Raw genomic sequence first — 19,635 nt, forward strand, 5'->3', positions numbered from 1 at the left:
GGGGGTGATGTGTTTGGGGGACAGACAGACTCGACATGCAAGTTAATTTCGGACAGTGCCAAGTGCCGTGAAAAAATCAAACTGGTTTAAGTGAAAGCAAGAGACTGAGGCTGGGAGGAGGTGGAGGCTGGTTTAGAAAAGCTCACCAGGGAAGGCCACTGGGACAGGAAGACCCAATGGATGCGAATGAGGCAGCCATGGGAAGATTTTTGGGAAAACCCTGCAAAATTGTTAAGGAAGGCTTGTTAGTCTCCGTTTATAACGAGTAAACTTGGGCCTAAGGGATTTAAGTGATTCACCCAAGAGACAGTCAGAATTTGAACCTGGATCTTCCTGCCTCTAGAGGAGATAGAGGACTTTGGCTTGGAATGGTCATCCTTCCCGCTGTGAAATCCACAGCTGTCTTTTCACTGGGACTTCAGTTCAGTGTGTGCCCCCAGGGAATGGAGAGGAAAAGTCAGGCTCTCCGTGGCCCGTCAGGTACAGGGCAATGCACTGACTAACCTGGAAAGATCTTTTCCAATGTTTTCTCCTTCAAAGAAGACCTAAACTCTGCTCCAGTACTTCAGTGCCATTGTCCCAGTGATTTCCCCTGAATTATGGGATGGGTTTCCCACTGAGATAGTGCTAAATGCCATGAAAAAGTGATGGGTTAGAAAAGGTCAAACCATGTAAATTCCCTTCTTTTAAAATTCAATTTAGTACAAGGCAGTAAACTGAAAAATCATATTGGGCCCATGTCAGCTTGTCTCATTTTCCCACAATGTGAGTTTGAACTTCATCCTACTGCTGATCTTTCCCATAATCCAACATGCTCCTGTTTCCACCATGGGGAGGAAGGAGACCATCAAGTAGGAACTTTTCCTCCAAACTAAAGTTGGCAGGCCACAGTGCAAAGTGTGAATTTCAGTTCTACAGGTTGGACACTGCTTTGGGGTGACTTCACCATATTCATTAATCCATCCTCCTCACACCCCCAAATGCCTGAGGTCCACTGAAGCATCTTTCTCCAGAGAGAGATTCTAGTAGGAAATCTATGTCTGGAAATACTTGACAAGTCTGTCCTCTTTACCAGGTGTATACTTCAAGGAAAACTCTGGTGTCATCCTCAGTGCCTCAGTGCCTGTTGCTTAAAATGGAAAGGGTGATCATACTTCTAAACCCATACTATCACGAGATGAGTAGAGGGGACTCATAAGTATGGCTTTTGCTCTCTCTGGTGACGCTAAATGCCATGGGAGGATTAGCATCTAGTCCTTTCCACTGTAGGTTAAATTAACTAAATCAAGTAACTTGAGAGAGGAGAAAAATCAACATTTAAAAAAAAACCCAAAACACTTGTTCTCATATTTACCTGGCAACAATATTTAGTATACTGATACTCAAATGTTGTAGTTGAATCATAACTTGAACTAGATGGCCTTCAGCTGCCAGGCCCATGGCCTTGACCTCCATAGAGGACAGCCAGGCCATTAGTTACACTGTGTGTCAATTCTGTATAAATGAAAGAACTTGGTGACTTCAACTCAGTAAGTATTTATTGGGCATCTCACCTGTGTAGACAATGCTGGGTATGCAGGACAACACTGACCCCCAAAGAATTGGTCATTATTTGCCTTGGGTTGGTGATAAGAGCTGGAATAAGGCCCTCCTTGGGCTTTAACATAGCATATTTAAATTTGGCAAACACTTATTGAGTCCCTATGATACTCCAAACCCTAAGCCAGATAGGCACTTTCATTTTCACCATCACAGTGGCCTCTCAAAGCAACCCTGTGAAGTACATAATTGTACTCAATGGCTCAGAGGGTCTGATTGACCTGGCTGAAGTCACAGAGAAAGTGATGAAGCTCAGCGTGTATCCCAGATCTGATGGCAAGTCCAGTGCATCTCCCATGGGCCATGCAAGGGGTGAGCTCCCACCTCATCCCCTGTTGAGGCCTGTTTCCGGACGGCAGTGCAGGCAGTAACAGTCTAAGAGAGCCCTGAGTCCTGGTCACTGAGTGGTGACAATGTACAGCCAAAAATCTGCATGCAGGACTTCTAATTTAAATGAACACATACTGAGCTCCAAGTGGCACAATGAGGATGATCACTGCAGTTTTCTTTCAAGTAGCTTAATATAGTTCCTTTGACATGTTAGTATAGCTGCAGTTACGTCGCTAGAATTGAATGCAGCTGACGAGTAGTACTAGACGCCTGGAATGCTATATGGGAATCTTCATGATTTTGTTGCTTTACATTTATTCCTTCTCTTCCACTTTCTAAGACAGAAAAGAAAGGTTATGCTGCATAGAGGCTAGTGTGCTCCAATATATATTAACATCTTAATGGGAAAGCTGTGCATGTACTGTATACATTTACTACTCTCTGACAAGAGGGAATTAAATGTCAGAAGGATTTGTAGCATCTATAATTGAATTGGTGCTGAGAAAAGCAAATCTTAAAGAAGAATAACATATTAGGATTAGCAAATAATGTGGCATTTTGTCAGTGCATGCCATTCAGTTTGTTCCCCTTCAGTAATAAAGTTGTGCTTTTTAAAATGCACACTTATTTTTGTTGCCATAGATGGGAGCTACAATAGGTGATGAGAATGAGTAGCTACATTTTTCAACTGGTGGCAGGTTTTTTGTGTGTGTGTGTTTGGGTTTGGGTTGGGGTGTTTTTGTTTGTTTTCTGTTCGTTTGTTTTTGAGGTCAGATTATGGTTTTGCTTCAAATTCGGAAAATCCACTACCAGATGTTTTCTTTCTTGCTAGCAAGAAGTAGCAAATGACATCATAGTTACTAAGCTTTCTCTGGGATAGACTAATCCCACAACCCTAGGAAGCTGGTGGCAGCATTTCCATTATAAACACAAATTCTAAGAGTTTTTAATTAAACTGATTTATCCAGCAAGACCTCAGCCCAGGAAAGAGACTAAAACTGAACCAAGTGACAGAACTATTGCAAAAAGTCAACCAATAGTTCTAACTTTCTCTCCAGTCATCCACTGTTGGAGGAAGCGTGGAAGGTTGAGCATCTGAATCATCCAATACATAGAAGTGCGAGGACTTCTAATATCATTAGAAGCTTCCCATATTTTAAATGTTAAGTTTTAAGATGAGACATAAGGTAGCGTATAACCTATGAAAAGAGTAAATATGTGCATTTAAGAGGAGTGTCTAGCTCTCTCCAAGTTGCTAAATGTGCCTTAAAGCCTGAACCAGGGATGTTTGAAATGTGAGTGTGAGCCAATGCAATGTGGCTGTCTTGCCCTGGGCTGCATATTTTATTGTCTATTGCTGTATCACACTTTATCTCCTCAGAGTAGAAAACTTGATGTCCTTTTGGCAAAAAAAAAAAAAAAAAACTGACCTCAGATTCCATGCATCCCTGGGCTTCAGGGTGGGCAGGCTACAGTTGCAGTGAGGGTTCTGCTCAGGGAGTCCCTCTGCGAAAGTCCCTGTTTGCCTGGAGCTTGTTTAGGATATACTGGCCATTCCCTGGTTATCCGTGGATCCCTGCTTTGGCAGCAGAGCCTTCTAGGCTTATCACAAATCCATGATTATTCGCATGGCAGTTTATGTTACGCATCCCATGCCAGGTGGTAAAGTAGCGATAGAAACCAGGATTTTGTGCAGAGCCCTGTTCAATGGAGGCAGCGTGGCTGGCGCAGTGCTGCATTTAGGGGGACTCTGGCAAGTGGTTTGAGGAGAGAAAGCAAATAGAGAGGAGTCCCCTAGAGGGAGGGGGCAGGAGACCAAAGTTCCATTAGCAGTCTCCTTTCTTGTTAGGCCCTGGGGAACTACCGCTGTAGAACTTCCCCTCTTTCACATCGCCCATGTTGGATGGATTGGGCCAGGCCAGCTAGGCCCAATCTTAGTAGTTTGGGGCATCACTCTTGGGAGTTTCCTTGAGATTTTTTTTATCCTGGAATTTCTAAGATACTAAAGTGAGCCCAGGGAGTTGAAGCTATGACCCAAACAGTAGTAGCCAACTTAACATTCCACAAACAGCTTGTAAACTTTCACCTGGAGCCAAGTTGTTTCAGCTTTTTGCCGAAAGAAAAGCTAACTCACGAATACTAAACAGATCCTGATTTATCTGTCACACCTAGAGCCATAGAAGTGGGTGCAGGATGGGACAGGACAGGTGGTAGGGGTTGTGCCACAACCGCAAGCGGCCACAAACACCTCCCAGCATTGACAGTGTGATCTGCAAGTCAGAATTATTCAACAAGTAGGCCTCCCTCATTCACTTGAGGTCGCATGTGAAATGATGTGGGTGAGATTCTTAACTCCACTGTGCACGCTTCGTTCCTTGAGGCTGAAGCAACCTTTATGCTATAACCATACACCAAGCAAAAACATGGCTCTGCTTTTCATGGTGATGAGGGCAGAGCATAGTCTCAGAATAGAAACACTCTTACATCTGTTACTAAGTAAAAAGAACACTTGTAACCTCTTAGGGAACAAGACAACATGACTTTCTAAGCCAAGAGATGTCCATTCGCCTGAGAGTCAGGCATGTTTGTAAGGGCTTTCCACTCCCTCATTTATTTTCCACTGAGAAGCTGGGGGCTGCGGAAGAATTTGCCTCTGGTTTCCTTATCTGCCTGACTCAGAAAGTGGGCGGGAAATCTAAAGAGGATGACCCCAGGAAAGCCAGCACCTCCCGGGACCTGAGTGAAAGGTCTGCACCCTAAGAGGAGCGAGATCTTTGGCTGATGGTGAAAGCTATAGCCTTTCCAGTTAGAAACAATTTCTAAGACACCGGTCCAAGTTCTTGCCTTGTGAGAGGAACAGGAAAGGTCAGACAACCGATGGACTTTGTCGGAGCCTTGCTCCTTTTCGTAGCTGATATTTTCTTCTATTTCAAGTTATCATCCGACTCTGTTAGCCCAGTGCCTCTCTGTGTAGCATCTCGTGCTGTTGCTTCACGCCCTGAGTGAGGCACCAGCCACAGGTGCAGGCAGTTGCTTCTCACCTGGTACTAGGTAACCGGCTTTCACTCCATTCCCCAACTGCCTCGAGCCAGTCAGTGGCACTGTAAACACTCTGCCACCCGCCCACCCCACCCCTAGAAACAAAAGGAAGGAGGGAACTGAGTCTGGAGACAGCTCTGCTCTTCACAGGGAAGGCCAAGCTGGGGCAGAGACACTGAGCGAACGGGCACAGCTCTATTAATAGCTCCCACAGTAAACCCAGGAGGTGGGAGTGGGGCTGGCAAGGGGCGGTGAGGAGCTCATAACCAGCAGTGTTCCCTGTAAATTAAACCTCAGTTACCTTCTGTGTCCGTCCTCAGTAACTGAAGGCAGGAAAAACGTCTCAGTGATTAACTGGTGGTAGTAAACTTTCTGATCAAAGTGAGTATCCAAAGATAGCTAGAGAGATTACCTTTATAAATAAGTATCCATAAAATATGTATGTCCTTGAGGGTGGGGAAGATAACTAGACCTAAGTATTTAATTTGGGCCAAGTGCAGGGAAAACATAGCCACACTGAGCATATTTAGCTTTTAAGTTCATGGGGCAGAAAGGTCAAATGAATAGTATTGGCTCAAGGAATGCATCCACAGATACACGCCCTGTGAGGGGTTTGTTGTTGTTTTTGTTGTTTTGGGGGTTTTTTGGAAAGCTTTTCTGTTTATTTTTCTTTGTCAGAGTGTGTGTATCTCTCTGTCTCTTCTGCCTTACTCTTCTGGAATGTTCCTGTGCCTAGGCATGGAGGAGGCAGTCTTTTAACAGTGGACGGGAGAATGCCTTCCCCCAAGGGTTAGGACTATGGCTGGGACAGCTTCTCAAAGCTTCTCTCTATTCTCTTCCCAGAACGGGACCTCTCTTCACCTCTTGTATGTAACTTTGCCCTCTCCTCAATGTCTAGTATCACTTGTTTTCCTCACCCAATTTTAAGACATACGGAGTTTGTTAAAAGACACATAAATTTTAATAGGTCTGAAGCTCGTGGCAATGGGAGATGAGTTAATTCTCATTCCCACAAGATCCCCTATTTTGACAGCTCCCTCAGGAAAGTGCAACTTGCTGGCTTTTGCGGCTACTTTTGTTTCCCGTGAGCAGTTTTGACTTGGAGCAGCTGGGGTGAGCGTCCCCAGTGTGTAAAGCACTGTCCTCCAGCAGAGGCCTGTGTGCAGTGGCTCCCCAAGGGGAGGGTTCCCCTTCAAAGCTCTGTTGTCTCTGAAAGTTTCCGCAGCCAAGTCCTGCCTTGCTGATATGACTCTCCAGACAACGGAGGCCGGAGGCCGTAGCATCCGCAATCGGCAACGCTTTTGGCTGAGGAGGGATGTTCCTCTCCCCCATGTTTCAAGCTGAGCTTATTAGACGGTTGCTGGAGGGGCCCGCCCGTCATGGCGCGGGCTAATTGGCTGCAGTGCACTCGGCCTCCAACCCGGCTCCCTTCTCCAATTAAACTCCCATCATCCTGTTGTCCTGGGCGACCTGCTGCTGCCTCCGATCTGCCATTTCTGTTTGGGTTTGGGTTTTGGGGTTTTCTGTAGTCCGTTCAAAGATAACTTAATGAAACACTTTAAATACTCTTATTTTTTAATTTAAACTCCTTTAATTAAAGTACTTTTCATGGAACCCTCAGTCACGAGTTATTTCCCCACATCCTTCAGTACTTAATCTCAGAGCAGAATTGGAAATATCGATAGAAAGTGTAAATCATGCCCTCCTGCTGAAAGCGTTGTATCAGGTTTCGGCTCAAAAGAGCACCATTACCTTTAGCTGTCACGGATCCGTACACTTGATCGATAAACTTCAAATATTATTAGAGGTGGAGGCTTCAGAGATTTGCTCTGTTCTTTGGAGAGAGACAGAGATAAATCTTTCTTAAAAATTGACTTGAATTTGCACTCTCAGTCTTCCTGGTGAAATGCATTTCTCTTAGGCGTCCAGCAACTGCAAGGGGGACAGATTTATAGGCCATGTGCTTCTTGTACTGAAAGATTTAAATGGTAAATCCTTCACATATGACTTCACAAATCATGTAAAGTTAAAAGATTTTTACCGTTTCTGTTGCTGCTGTGCTTAAATTGTAAGGTACAGCTAGTAAATCATTTTAATGGAGGTGTCGTACTTGACTCAATAAAAAAAAAGACAATGGTTTAGCTTCCACTCCAAAATGTTAATGTATTAATCAACGGGAGAATAATTGTTTTTTACTACATTATAAATCTCAGATGCCATTAGGATTTCAGCAAGGGGTGATGTAGCCACATTCCTAAATTAAAATTGTTTACACTGCCATACATCCATTCTGCATCACCATAGCTCATTCTGGGTTCATTTTGGAGTTGTTCTCCAGCCAAACATGTCGTTCCTCAGTCGGAAGAAGACATCCCGAGGGAGTGATGCTTATAAAGGAAAATTAATTGCATTGTGAGGTGTTAAATAAATAAAATAAAACCCATCTGTGACAATGGACAATTATTCCTTGCTGTCTTTTTTGAAATAGGTTTTTAGGTTTTAAATTGAGGCTCACTCCCTCATACATCCTAAATGTAGCAAGCCTGTCACTTGTCTTTAGTCTTATAATCCTTGTTTTATCTCTAGGCAGCTGTGGCTTCTGAGCTGCTTAGTTTTCCTACGCACATACCTTTCAGGGCATAAGTCATCGGGCACCCGTAGAAAGATGCTCTGTCTCCCCTTCTACACTTTGTGTTATTACCTAAAGGTGCCATTCAGGGTGCCCTTACATAGTTAGGTCAGCCTCCTTAATTAGGATCTGCAACTGGATGCAGATAGAACGAACGTGAAGACTAGGTCAGAACCACACAGACTCTGTTTCTTCCCTCCCTGGCTCCCTAAGCTTGTTCCACATGCATTAGCGCTCCTCTGCTGCTTATAATGAAATTGCCTTGTGGGGAGAACAGATCAATTCAGCACTGGACAGGTCAGTCTGTTCCTTCGGTGTAACTTGATCCATCTCGATTGTTCTCTCTGACTCCTCCATTAAAAAAGAAGGTGACCTTCTGACCCCGGAGGCAGTGTCACCGGGGCTTCTGGTGTCTTGTAATAAGCTCTACATCCCTATTCCTTTTCTGATTTCAACAGATTCCCGAGCAGGCGAAGAAGGCTCGATAAGAGCGGTGGATCACGCCGTGATCGGCGGCGTTGTGGCGGTGGTGGTGTTCGCCATGCTGTGCTTGCTCATCATTCTGGGGCGCTATTTTGCCAGACATAAAGGTAAGCGAGGTGCCTTGGCAGGCAGGAGCAACGTGTCACCACAGCCCCCGCATCCGGGGACTTTACAAGGGTGTCCTTGATAGGCGGTTTGGTTTACGTGGCCACACACCCTATCTGCTTCCTGAAACTGGGAGAGGAAAAAAACCCGAAATCTTAGCAGCTGCTGATTGGGACTTGAGGAGTTGATGAGTAGCACTCCTTGATTTGGATTTTCTCTAAATATAAAGCTGTATAGAGTTGTTATTCTGCCATCCATTATTGGGGACAGAGTAGAAACGATCATTTAGGGGCCGGTGTGCAAGGTGTGGCATGAACCCCCAAATGATCAGCATGGAATAAGCATCCCCACAGCCGGCTGTTTTTCTGGGAAGCAGGGGACCCTCCCTGTTCCCTGACTCAAACTCTGGGCAAACTGTCATAATGGCTAAAATACTTCCTTGGTTTGATGTACCCAGGTAAAGAAAATCCTTTGCCTTAAAAGCCACATAAATATGTATTTTTAAAATTATCAGTGCAATTGATTTAAATTGCCATTAATCATCACACTTATCAACTGTGCAGTCTGGATGGGCAATCATCTTTTCCAATGCTCCTCCTCTCTGCCCCATGCTGCTCAATCCTCTTCTCCCCTCTTTGTAATTTATTCTTCCTTTTCTTTGTCAGCGCTTGTCTTTCTCAGTTATTTTTCTCAAGCACTATGCAATGAGCTCGCAGAGTTTTCTAGGCGTTTGCATACTGCTTGATTGTTGAACTTGGTTTTGGGAGAAGGTCCCCTGAGCACAGCAGTGGAGGTCCAAGGTACTTGACAACCACCTTTAGGATATGAAGTGCACGTCTCAAGCATAAAACAGTTTGGGATGCTCAGAGCTGTTGGTCCTTCACCCTCTGCCCATACTCAGGAGGCGGTCTGTTTGGCCTCCGATGTTTATTTAGCTTGATAGACCCAGGAAGTGAGGACAGAGAGCAGGGCAGAGTCTGAGCAGCAGCTGCAGGGGACCAGGGGAAGAGAGCATGTATGTGCGTCACTCTACAGAAGGAAAAAGGATACAGGAGGGAAGCATTTGACCGCTTGCTTTCTCAGATTTGTCACTTTGGAAACCCGAAAATATAGCAAATGTCTCAGCCATTTAAAATTGAAGAATCTTCAGGAATATAGTATATAATGGGAGGAGGGCTATTTGATTACGGCAGGCAATATAAGCTTTATCTATATACCATACTGAGGTGCAGTCCTTGTCTTTCTCCATGTAAACTGTTGGGATTTGCTGATAAGAGTGTTACCAACTTTGTAACGTTCTGTCTATTGTCATTATAAAGTGGCTGTGCCAATTAGCAAATCCATGAATCTGGGTCCGGGCTAGAGTTGCACGATGATAAAGAATCACTCGTTCATTCAGATAGACCCCAAGCCTTGATTCCAGCCATTATAATGCAAATTATTTCTCAATCTGGCACCTCACTCTGAAATGGAAGACAGGAAAATCAAACATACTTGTGCGAGTGCAAGCACATTCTCACCGGTGGATGGGCAATAATGATTGATGAAGCCAGGAGACTGTGGTTCAAATAAACAGTTTGAGATGACAATAGAAGGATCATCAGGGCCCTAATTCATTTATTGGCTAATTGCTCTTCCTTGCTTTGGTCTTTAACCACGTACGTGCACATATCTGGTCACTGGTCCTTGGTGTTTACTGTTGATACGTTAGTCAGCAGCTCTCCAGCTTTCTGCATTTTTAGCTCCCACTCACGTCTTCTTCTGCTGACATCCTCTGGTCATCATCACTGCTCTAATGTCTCATTTGCTGAATTATATCGCAGCGGTTCAGTTGGAGTGGTGCCTTTGGAACCCCCGGATCCCCATTTGTCTCACCCCACCTTGCTCTCTCCTTCCAATTGTTTTTTCCCCTCCGCTGCCTGCACACCACTTCGGCTGATGATGGCCATAAAGCAAGTTGCCATCTCTGTGCCACTTTACACAGAGGCCATCAGACAGTCACGGTGCTTTACCCCTTCATCTTTCAGGTACATACTTCACTCATGAAGCCAAAGGAGCCGATGACGCAGCAGACGCAGACACAGCTATAATCAATGCAGAAGGAGGACAGAACAACTCCGAAGAAAAGAAAGAGTACTTCATCTAGATCAGCCTTTTTGTTTCAATGAGGTGTCCAACTGGCCCTATTTAGATGATAAAGAGACAGTGATATTGGATCTTGCGAGAAATTCGTGTGTTTTTTTATGAATGGGTGGAAAGGTGCGAGACTGGGAAGGCTTGGGATTTGCTGTGTAAAAAAAAATGTTCTTTGAAAAGTACACTCTGCTGTTTGACACCTCTTTTTTGTTCGTTTGTTTGTTTAATTTTTATTTCTTCCTACCAAGTCAAACTTGGATACTTGGATTTAGTTTCAGTAGATTGCAGAAAATTCTGTGCCTTGTTTTTTGTTTGTTGCGTTCCTTTTTTTTTCCCCCTTTGTGTGCATTTATTCCCCCCACCTTCCCCCCCATTTTGGATTTTTTCCAAAATCTCCCATTTTGGAATTTGCCTGCTGGGATTCCTTAGACTCTTTTCCTCCCCTTTTTTGTTCTTGTTTTTACTTTCTTTTGTTTATTTTTGAGGTAACTGCTTTCTGTTCAAAATTCAGTTTCATAAAAGGAGAACCAGCACAGTTTAGATTTCATAGTTCAGAATTTAGTGTATCCATAAATGCATTCTTCTCTGTTGTCGTAAAGATTTGGGTGAACAAACAATGAAAACTCTTTGCTGCTGCCCATGTTTCAAATACTTAGAGCAGTGAAGACTAGAAAATTAGACTGTGATTCAGAAAATGTTCTGTTTGCTGTGGAACTACATTACTGTACAGGGTTATCTGCAAGTGAGGTGTGTCACAATGAGATTGAATCTGTCTTTAATTCTGTATCTGTAGACGGCTCAGTATAGATGCCCCACGCTGTCCAGAAAGGTTTGGGGCGGAAAGGACTCCTCCTTTTTCAATGCCCTAAACAGACCTGACAGGTGAGGTCTGTTCCTTTTATATAAGTGGACAAATTTGAGTTGCCACAGGAGGGGAAGTAGGGAGGGGGGAAAGACGGCTCTGCTCTGGTTACTTCTGTTCCAAATGATTCCATCCACCTTTCCCAATCGGCCTTACTTCTCACTAATTTGTAGGAAAAAGCAAGTTCCGTGTGTTGTGCGAATGACTGAATGGGACAGGGTTTTTTCTTTTTCCTTTGTGCTTAGTTAGGAAGGCAGTAGGATGTGGCCTGCATGTACTGTATATTACAGATATTTGTCATGCTGGGATTTCCAACTCGAATCCGTGTGAAACTTTCATTCCTTCAGATTTGGCTTGACAAAGGCAGGAGGGTACAAAAGAAGGGCCGGTATTGTTCTCACACTGGTCTGCTGTCGATCTCAGTTCTCGAAAGGTCAGAGCAGAGGTGGAAAAACAGCATGTAGGGATTTTCAGTTACTTAATCAAAACTCAAATGTGAGTGTTTTTATCTTTTTACCTTTCATACACTAGCCTTGGCCTCTTTCCTCAGCCTTAAGAACCATCTGCCAAAAAATTACTGATCCTCGCATGATGGCAGCCATAGCGCATAGCTACTAAAATCAGTCACCTTGGACATGTCTTAGATGGGGAGCCTCGGGAAAAGGTAGAGGAGTCACGTCACCATTTACATTTTTTTAAAAGAAATGTGGGGATTTTCACTGAAACATCTAGGAAATCTAGAAGTAGTCCTGAAGGACGAAAACTAAACTCTTACCATATGTTTTGGTAAGGCTCCTGACTCCAGATAACAGTCCTTATGGAAAGATGGCATCAAAAAAGATAGATCTATATATATATATAAATATATATTATATAACATTTTCAGTGAGTAATTTTGGATTTTGCAAGGTGCATTTTTACTATTGTTACATTATGTGGAAAACTTATGCTGATTTATTTAAGGGGAAAAAAGTGTCAACTCTTTGTTATTTGAAAGCGTGTTTATTTTTTCTTGTCTTTATTTTAACCTTTGATAGAACCATTGCAATATGGGGGCCTTTTGGGAACGGACTGGTATGTAAAAGAAAATCCATTATCGAGCAGCATTTTGTTTACCCCTCTCCTATCCCTAGGCACTTAACCAAGACAAAAAGCCACAAATGAACATCCCTTTTTCAATGAATTTTATAACGCGCAGCTCTATTCGAGCCCTTGGCACCCATTCTGACCATAGTAGAACCATATCAAAGGGTGAGAACCACTTAGCATGTTGTCGAAAGGTTTTTTTCAGTTGTCCTTTTTAGAAAAAACAAAAAACAAAAAACTACCATTGCTCACGGAATTGGCATCTCATTTTTGGGACGTCCCATCTTTCTGTTTTGAAAAGTGTACAGTAGTGCAGTGTTCCTGATGTAACTTTATGGCTTACGATGTTGACATGTCTCAGGTTCATGTGTTTTTGATTGGTGTTTTCCGTCTCAGGTAGATTGCAAAGTGTAGGCCCCACACATTGGAAAAAAATAATAATAAAACAAAGCAAAAACAGGAAATTATGGATTTTAGTTGTATATTGGTTTATGTATTTTTTTCTTAAGTATACAGTGCACTGTTTGAAATGTATTGTTGAGTATTACTTTGTACAGATTGATCACTTTTTTTAGAGTGAAGAAAGAACAAACTTGTTTTTTGTGTTTTTTAAAGGAATATAAAATAATGAAGGATGTATAATTGATGCCAAATAAGCTTGTTCTTTAGTCACACCGACGTCTTATTTTTCCCTTTAGGCCAGTTCTGTTTTTACGGTGTACATGGACAATGTTACAGTGTAAGAAACTCCATATCCACATGTTCCCATTCGCATTTTGTATTGGTTCATGTATACCATTTTTACAAAAAAAAAGAAAAAAAAAAGAAGTACTATAAAATATCTGTCTTCTTAATAAAAAAAATTAATGTTACAAAGTGATCCTTTAATCTCTTTATGGACTTCTTACGGACTCCTTTGCGTGAGACAAGAGATGGGCCTCTGGTCCCGGCTTCCTCCTTAGGACCGTGTGCGGGGCCAAGAACACTGGCAGGAGGTGCTGGGACGTGCTGCCGCTGGGTTGCTTGGGACTGTGTTCTCTCCCCTCCTCTGCTCACCCCGCCATCCTTGCTCTCTCCCCACCTCTCAGTGGACAGGTGAGCCAGATGCCGTGGCTGACTTGGGATCCTCCGCGTGAACTCAGTGATTTGTGCAGGTGTGCCAGATTCTGCCACAGGCCAGCCAGGACAGGCCCCCGCCCCGTGGATGTGTCTCCTGCCCTCACCTCTTTCACCTCCCACCCCCACCAACTTCCCTGTGTTGGCTGTTCCACCTGTCTCTTCCTTTGGGATTTCGTGTCTTAACGATTCATTCTGCCTTCTTTTAAAGTTCTCTCTCCTTTCACAAAAAGAAGACGTGAGCTGTGGAGGACCGGCTTGGCCATCTGTAGAAGGTCGTTCTCACTTACTGTTTAGGTGGCTGAGACTTCCAGGCCTGGGGGGACAGCAGGACTCAGTCTGTTGTCATCGTCCTTGCCTTGCAGGCCGAAGTTAGTGATGACCACACTTCAGGGTGGCTGATCCTGTAAATGCGCAGATCATATTTGACCAGCCCCAAATGCCCTTTCCCCAGCAGCTGTGATTGAGTTCCCTTTTTCTCTCTCGGTCAGGTAATGGGGAGAGTTCAGCCGCGAAAGAAAAGGTAAGCTCCAGAAAAGCCAACGGCTGCGTATCTACCCCTGGCCTCATCCATCCTGGCCTGGTCTCTTACCTGTCTCTGTTAAAAAATAATAATAATAATAATTCAGCCAATCAGATACACAGTTTTTGAGCACGTGCTGTATGCCCAGCATTGTGAGGGGCTCAGAGTAGTATAAGGTGGTCTCTGGAGGCTAAGTGGCATCAGTCACACCACATGAAAACATGAAGTGGTCCTCAGCCCTGGATGCCACACAGAATATGGTTAAACCCGGAGAGTGCTGTGGCAACTTCTCGAAGGAGAGATGGGTGAGGGCTGGTGAGTCAGTTTCATAGAGGAGCTGGGACCCCCTCTGGATCTTAAAGGATGGTTTAGCGGAGAAGGGTGTGAGTCAAAGAGATGGATAGCAATAAGCGCAGCCAGCCTGCTGATTTGTAAAGGAAGAATTAAGTGGAATCAGTTGTGTGTGCAGGGTGGGACCCATCCTGTGGCTGTACTCAAAGCCCGGGCAGGGGAGTCGAGATTCCGGTGGCCTCTCCCAGGCTCTGCCCCAGGGCCAGGAGTAGTGGGGAGCACCGATTCATCAGACCTCTATCCAGAGACCCACGGGGTGGCTCAGGATAGGGATCCAGGGCACAGGCTGGAGTGACACTGTCTGGGCTCAAATTCCCTGAAACACCAGGTGAATGACCCAACCTGCCTGGCCTCGGTCCCCCGCTCCGTAAGGAAGGCATCACCGTAACCTCAAAGGTTGCTCGGAGAGATAAATGAGATAAGCAGTCAGCACTTCGCAAATAAGGTGTCAGGCATGCACTAAGCATTCATTACACGTTAGTCATAAAACAAGAGAGGCCAACAGTGATTAAAAAGATGGAACGTTACCCACAGCTACCAAGAAGTGGCTACTACTCAGAGGGAGCTCCGTGGGCTGCTGTGCGTATGGACACATCATGCCCTTGTGAACCTTGTCTTAGAAGATTTAATGACCCCTTTCTCTTCACCATTCATTAGTATAGTTATTCCAAGCCGTGTGGCACGCAGTGTGTTTAGTGTCCACACCCCCTCCCGCCTTGTCTACAACATGAGGCTCCAGGTCCACTTGTAAATTGCAGAGAAGGGACCCCAGAAGTTCCCTGAACCGAGGCAGACAGAAGGTGGCAACTTGCTGCATATTTGCTGTTTGAGCTCCACTGGGTATGCAAATGAGAAGGCGCCAGAAGCAGCCCATGTTAGTAGGAGCTTGATAAGTTGCCCAGTCCTTCATTTGGTACGAGAGTGAAAATGGTCCTTGTTTCCTCCAGAGGGTTTCCACAAATGTTTTGGCCTGGCACTCTCCAAATACATCAAATGGAACCCCGAGGTGATACGCGGGTGTTAATTGGTACAATCTTTCACTGTCTTCTGTCTACTTGAAATGTAATTCTTGCACGGCTGTGGACTTACTCCATGGAGGAATGTTCCTTTGATTCTGTCATCCAGAACCTTAAAGCAGCCATGCAGGTATCGTGCTACAGGTAGAAAGAACCTGCTTAAAGGAAGGCATTTTTGTTTCATTATAAAATTATGCCTAAGATTAATACACCTTTTTGCCAGGAGGCCAAATACACAAACCTTCGTCATGAAGAACTGGCAGCCAAATCCCTTCAGAGTGAAATTTATATTCACAGCCATGCACGTATAGTTTTTGAAGTGCTTGGGTGCCCTGACCCGCTGTACAGGAAAAGAAGGAAGGAACTCTTGGCCATCATCCAAATGACCCAGGGGCCAGTATCATATTAAAGTCACTGGTAGGCACATGGTAGGCACTCAGCAAGTGGCAGTTGATTAAAGGGAGAGTAGTCAAGCACCTGGGTGCCTGAGTCTTACTTTATACTTAGTCTGAATGGGCCACCAATTCTGTATTTCAGACCTTGACATTTGCAAGTCCATCCTCAATATAGGTAGCTTTCAGGTCGGCCTTGAAGAAATGAGCCAGCCAGCCCTGAGTTTAGTGCTATTGGGCTCATCATTCTCAAGGACCTGCTGCAACAGACTATCGGTCCTCACTTTATGGAGAATGACATTTTTGGTAATGGCGAAGCAAAGCCTTACTATTGCTATCATGCATTGCGAGAGGCCTTCAGAATGAGGTATGGCATATTAGAAAAATCCAAACCATCCTCCTTGCCTTATTTGCTGTGTCCATTTCAAAACGTTGAAATGTGCCTCTGATAGGAGCCACAGGATTCAGTGCCCCCGTGACACCCAACATCATTACATGTGACAGGCAGAGGGTCCTGGGCACCATAATGTGAGCGCCCCAGAACTGCAACCCAAAAGCAAGACTCTCCTCTGTTTTCAAGTCTTCCAATCCTCAGCTTCCAGGCTCTTCAGTACACAGCAAACTATTTGTTTTGTTTTGTCCTTTACGGTTTTATTTTTCATTCCCAAGTAAACGTAGAATGTCTACTGCCCCTGGTGGTCAGTGCTGGGAAATAGAACTCGAGCCTTGATACTTAAATGTGGAATTAATTCCAGCAAGGAACCTGACTTAAAGTCTACTGCTCTCGCTCACACTCATGCACACCTGCCCTCTCCTCCCACTTTACTCCCTCCTAATGCATCAAAGTGTTGAGCTGGGGAAAGTGAGGACCACTACTGAGGGACAAATCAACCCGTGCTCCGGGCCCCGGGCGTCTACAGCTGCCCTCCGGACGTGCACTGGCTCAGTCATATTCCAGATGTGACCACCTTAAATCTTCCTTAAGTGCTATCTTCTCAGGTTAATTAATCACCAGGCTTAAACTTGCTGTTACCAGCAGGAAGTCCGTCCTGAAGTCAGCAATGTTACGATTGCATCTTCTAATGCTGTTTATCCTGCATTAGTGTTTACTTAGGGGGAAAATTGATCTGTAATTGATATTTCAGTCTTCCAGAGCTGGTGTTGGAAGAGCCTAATGCAAGCCTTTAATAGCAAGCAAATATTTAAATCCCTTAATGGTTGCTGAATATTGAAATGTGTGACTTTATTACTCTTTTTGGTTTGTTTTCTCTGTAGTTGTGTATTTCATCGTTTAAACTTGCAACAGATGCTGGCAGGCTCGAGTCTAGCTAATCCACAAAAGCTGTTTGCCCAGACACAGCAGACCTGATTAAAAAGTATTGCTATGGAAGGGAGTCTTCTGCACTAATCAGTCTCTGTTAGCTAGTGACGAAATTACCATCCATCTCTCTCTCTCTTTCTCTTTCTCTCCCTCTCTCTAGGCCTGTTTTCTCTAACCTCCTCTCCCAGAATAAAGTGATGGGGGCAGCTATAGTGTTGCAATTAGGAGCATGAATCTTTTATCGTTTGGACAAGGAAGGGAAAGTGCCATTACTGTCAACTGAAATGTCCTACTTGGGTTTTTTGCTCCTACTTCCCTGCCAAAGCCCATTGCTGCTGCTGAAAGTGTATAGCATTCACAGCTGTTCTTGATGGCTTGATTCTTAACACAGCCAGAAATGTAGCCCGGGAGATGCTTAAGACAGTTTATGGAAAATAATAGATTTCCTTGCAGAGACACCGATGCATCGAGAAGGGCCTTGAGTCACGTTAGACCCAGCCAAGATCACCAATTTTCTCCCTTTCTGGCTTCAGTTACAAAGGCTATTGCTTAAAAAAAAAAAAATGCAGGCCCTCTCGAATTCTCTGTTTTCCCGGTTGGTTTCTATCAGCACCCACAAGTCTCTGGCTATGGCGCTTTGTCTCACCACTCACCCTGCAGCAGCCATGAGATCTGAAAAGAAGCCGTGCCTACAGAAGTGGAAAGAAAAGGATGCTACCAAGGGGAGAAGAAGAACTCCCAGGAAAGCCAGCCGATGAGAGCTGAGACTAGGCCCACCAGCTTGGGTGCTCCAGAGACAGACGTCTGTGTTGGAGGTCACCACGACCACCCCAGCACCAGGGTGGGGTCCTCCCCTCCCTGCGTTGGCATCCCATGTGGCCATCAGGAATGCCAAGAAGTGGTGTAGTTAGTTCCCCTAGCTTCAGCTATCCGGCCCCATTGCCCTGCCCAGACCCTCAGACCCAGCCCTTAGATAGGAACTTCTGGAAATGACACTCCCTTTGGCAGAAGGGAGTGGCTTCTCAGTCACAAACGTTGGGAAGTCTGCAAGAATGAAACAACAAACAGTGCCTCACAAGGTTGCAGCTTTCAGACTGTTTCTGCCAATGCATGTGAAAAGCCATGTGTCTCTTTGCCCCACCGTCTCCCCGGTCCTGCCGGGAAGTACCCAGGTGGAGGACACGGCCCGCAGGCACCGCCCAGCTCTCTCTCCCTTTGCCTCCAGTCGCAGCCGCAAACACCCCAGCAAGTGCCTCCGACTCCCCCACTGTTTTCATTCTCAGCTTCTCCTAAATGGAAACCATTAATCATACTAAATTGTGCAATGATTCCACGATAGGGAGAATGCTGATGGCAAAAATCATGCTCCTTTGTTGTGCCAGGCAGGCAAAAGTCACAAGTATTAGCTCGTCGCCCTGCCCAGCTCCTTGCAAATGCTGACCGTGTGTTTGCCCACGCAGCTGCCTCTGTGCACACAGCTTATTTTAGCACCGGTCTAAGGCCTTCCAACTGTTGACAGAAAACAAGGCCACCTCTTCCTTATTCGTGGGACTGCCAGGAACACTGGTGCTCCCTGAAGTCTGACCCATCTCAAGGTCCCTAGATCAGGGGTGGGGGTGGGGTGGGACTCACACGGAAAACCCAAGGTGGTCTCAGATAGGGCGAGCTGGTGAGGTAAGGTGTGTCCCCCACACACTTGTGCCAGCTGGATTGCAGAAGAAGCCAGGTGTGGGTACCAAGGAGGCTTTTTGCCTTTCAGAATTTGATGTCTGCTTCACTTTCGACAAGCCTCTTTGTAAGCCACCCCTTCTGAATTAGAATCATTTTCCAAAAGCTCTTAAGCTATGATTAATGCCAGGGCTGTTTTTAACAATCATCCTGCCAGTCTTAAGCTGTAGTCATTTTCAATAATTTGGAGTGCTCAAAGGCAAGCCAGGAGTTTGTTGACAACAAAACCCATAAGAGCACAGCCAGGCAGCCACAAAAGATGGAAAAGCAAAGGGACCATTTGGGCTTAGCTGGCTTTCTGCTCCCAGAGTTTCACCACTAAAAGTTTGATTGAACACTCACAATGCATTAAGGATCCAACTGTGAACATGGCTCGGTGAGAGGGCTGCCAGCCTGGCTTTTGTGTGAACAAACAAGCAGCATGTTTGGAGGGCTCCGGGTTTATTTATGGACATGTGTGTCTCATTCATGCCGTCCCCAAACCGGAGTGTCCTCGTTTGTCTTCCCTTTGCCAACGTGCAAGACCAAGGAAGAAATACAGTTGCTTTGCTTTGGAGCTGTTCACTTCTTGTGAATGCTGAGCAAGTCTCTGGCCAGGATTTGGGAATCCCACTCTAGACAGCCCCGACCATTTCTCCAGCCGTGTGCGTCAAACGAGCGCTCTCTTTTTAATCTCGGCAGTTTCATGCTAGAGTATCCCTCTGTTTGAAAAGTCCAAACCAAAGGTAGCTAGGGCTTGAAATGTCCACGATCGCAGATTTACTTCCACGCAGCTTCAGATGGCACTTATTTCTAGCTCATTACTTCCTCCGGTAGGAAAGGGTCAGCTCCGGGTGATGGGAGTTTAACCCAATGAATTTGGTGTGATTGATAGATATTTGTGTCTCCATTCCACTCCATCAGCACACCAGCTATTGTG

At 45.1% G+C, this 19,635-nt stretch overlaps 1 protein-coding gene across 3 annotated transcripts in view; it reads left to right on the forward strand.

Moving 5' to 3' along the window:
• Positions 1-17,654, forward strand: part of CADM1 (cell adhesion molecule 1) — a 320,248-nt gene extending 302,594 nt beyond the window's left edge. For 2 of the 3 annotated variants that reach the window (XM_045556517.1, XM_045556518.1), the window contains 2 exons: positions 8,056-8,187; positions 10,213-13,141. In XM_045556517.1, the coding sequence (XP_045412473.1) occupies positions 8,056-8,187; positions 10,213-10,331 (251 nt within the window). In that variant the 3' untranslated portion in view covers positions 10,332-13,141. Of the gene's footprint in view, positions 1-8,055; positions 8,188-10,212; positions 13,142-17,148 lie in introns of those variants that run through there. The other variant, XM_045556519.1, reaches the window with a different exon arrangement.
• Positions 17,655-19,635: the final 1,981 nt, after the last annotated feature.

Source organism: Lemur catta, chromosome 7 (assembly GCF_020740605.2).
Source record: "Lemur catta isolate mLemCat1 chromosome 7, mLemCat1.pri, whole genome shotgun sequence".
Lineage (NCBI taxonomy): Eukaryota > Metazoa > Chordata > Mammalia > Primates > Lemuridae > Lemur > Lemur catta.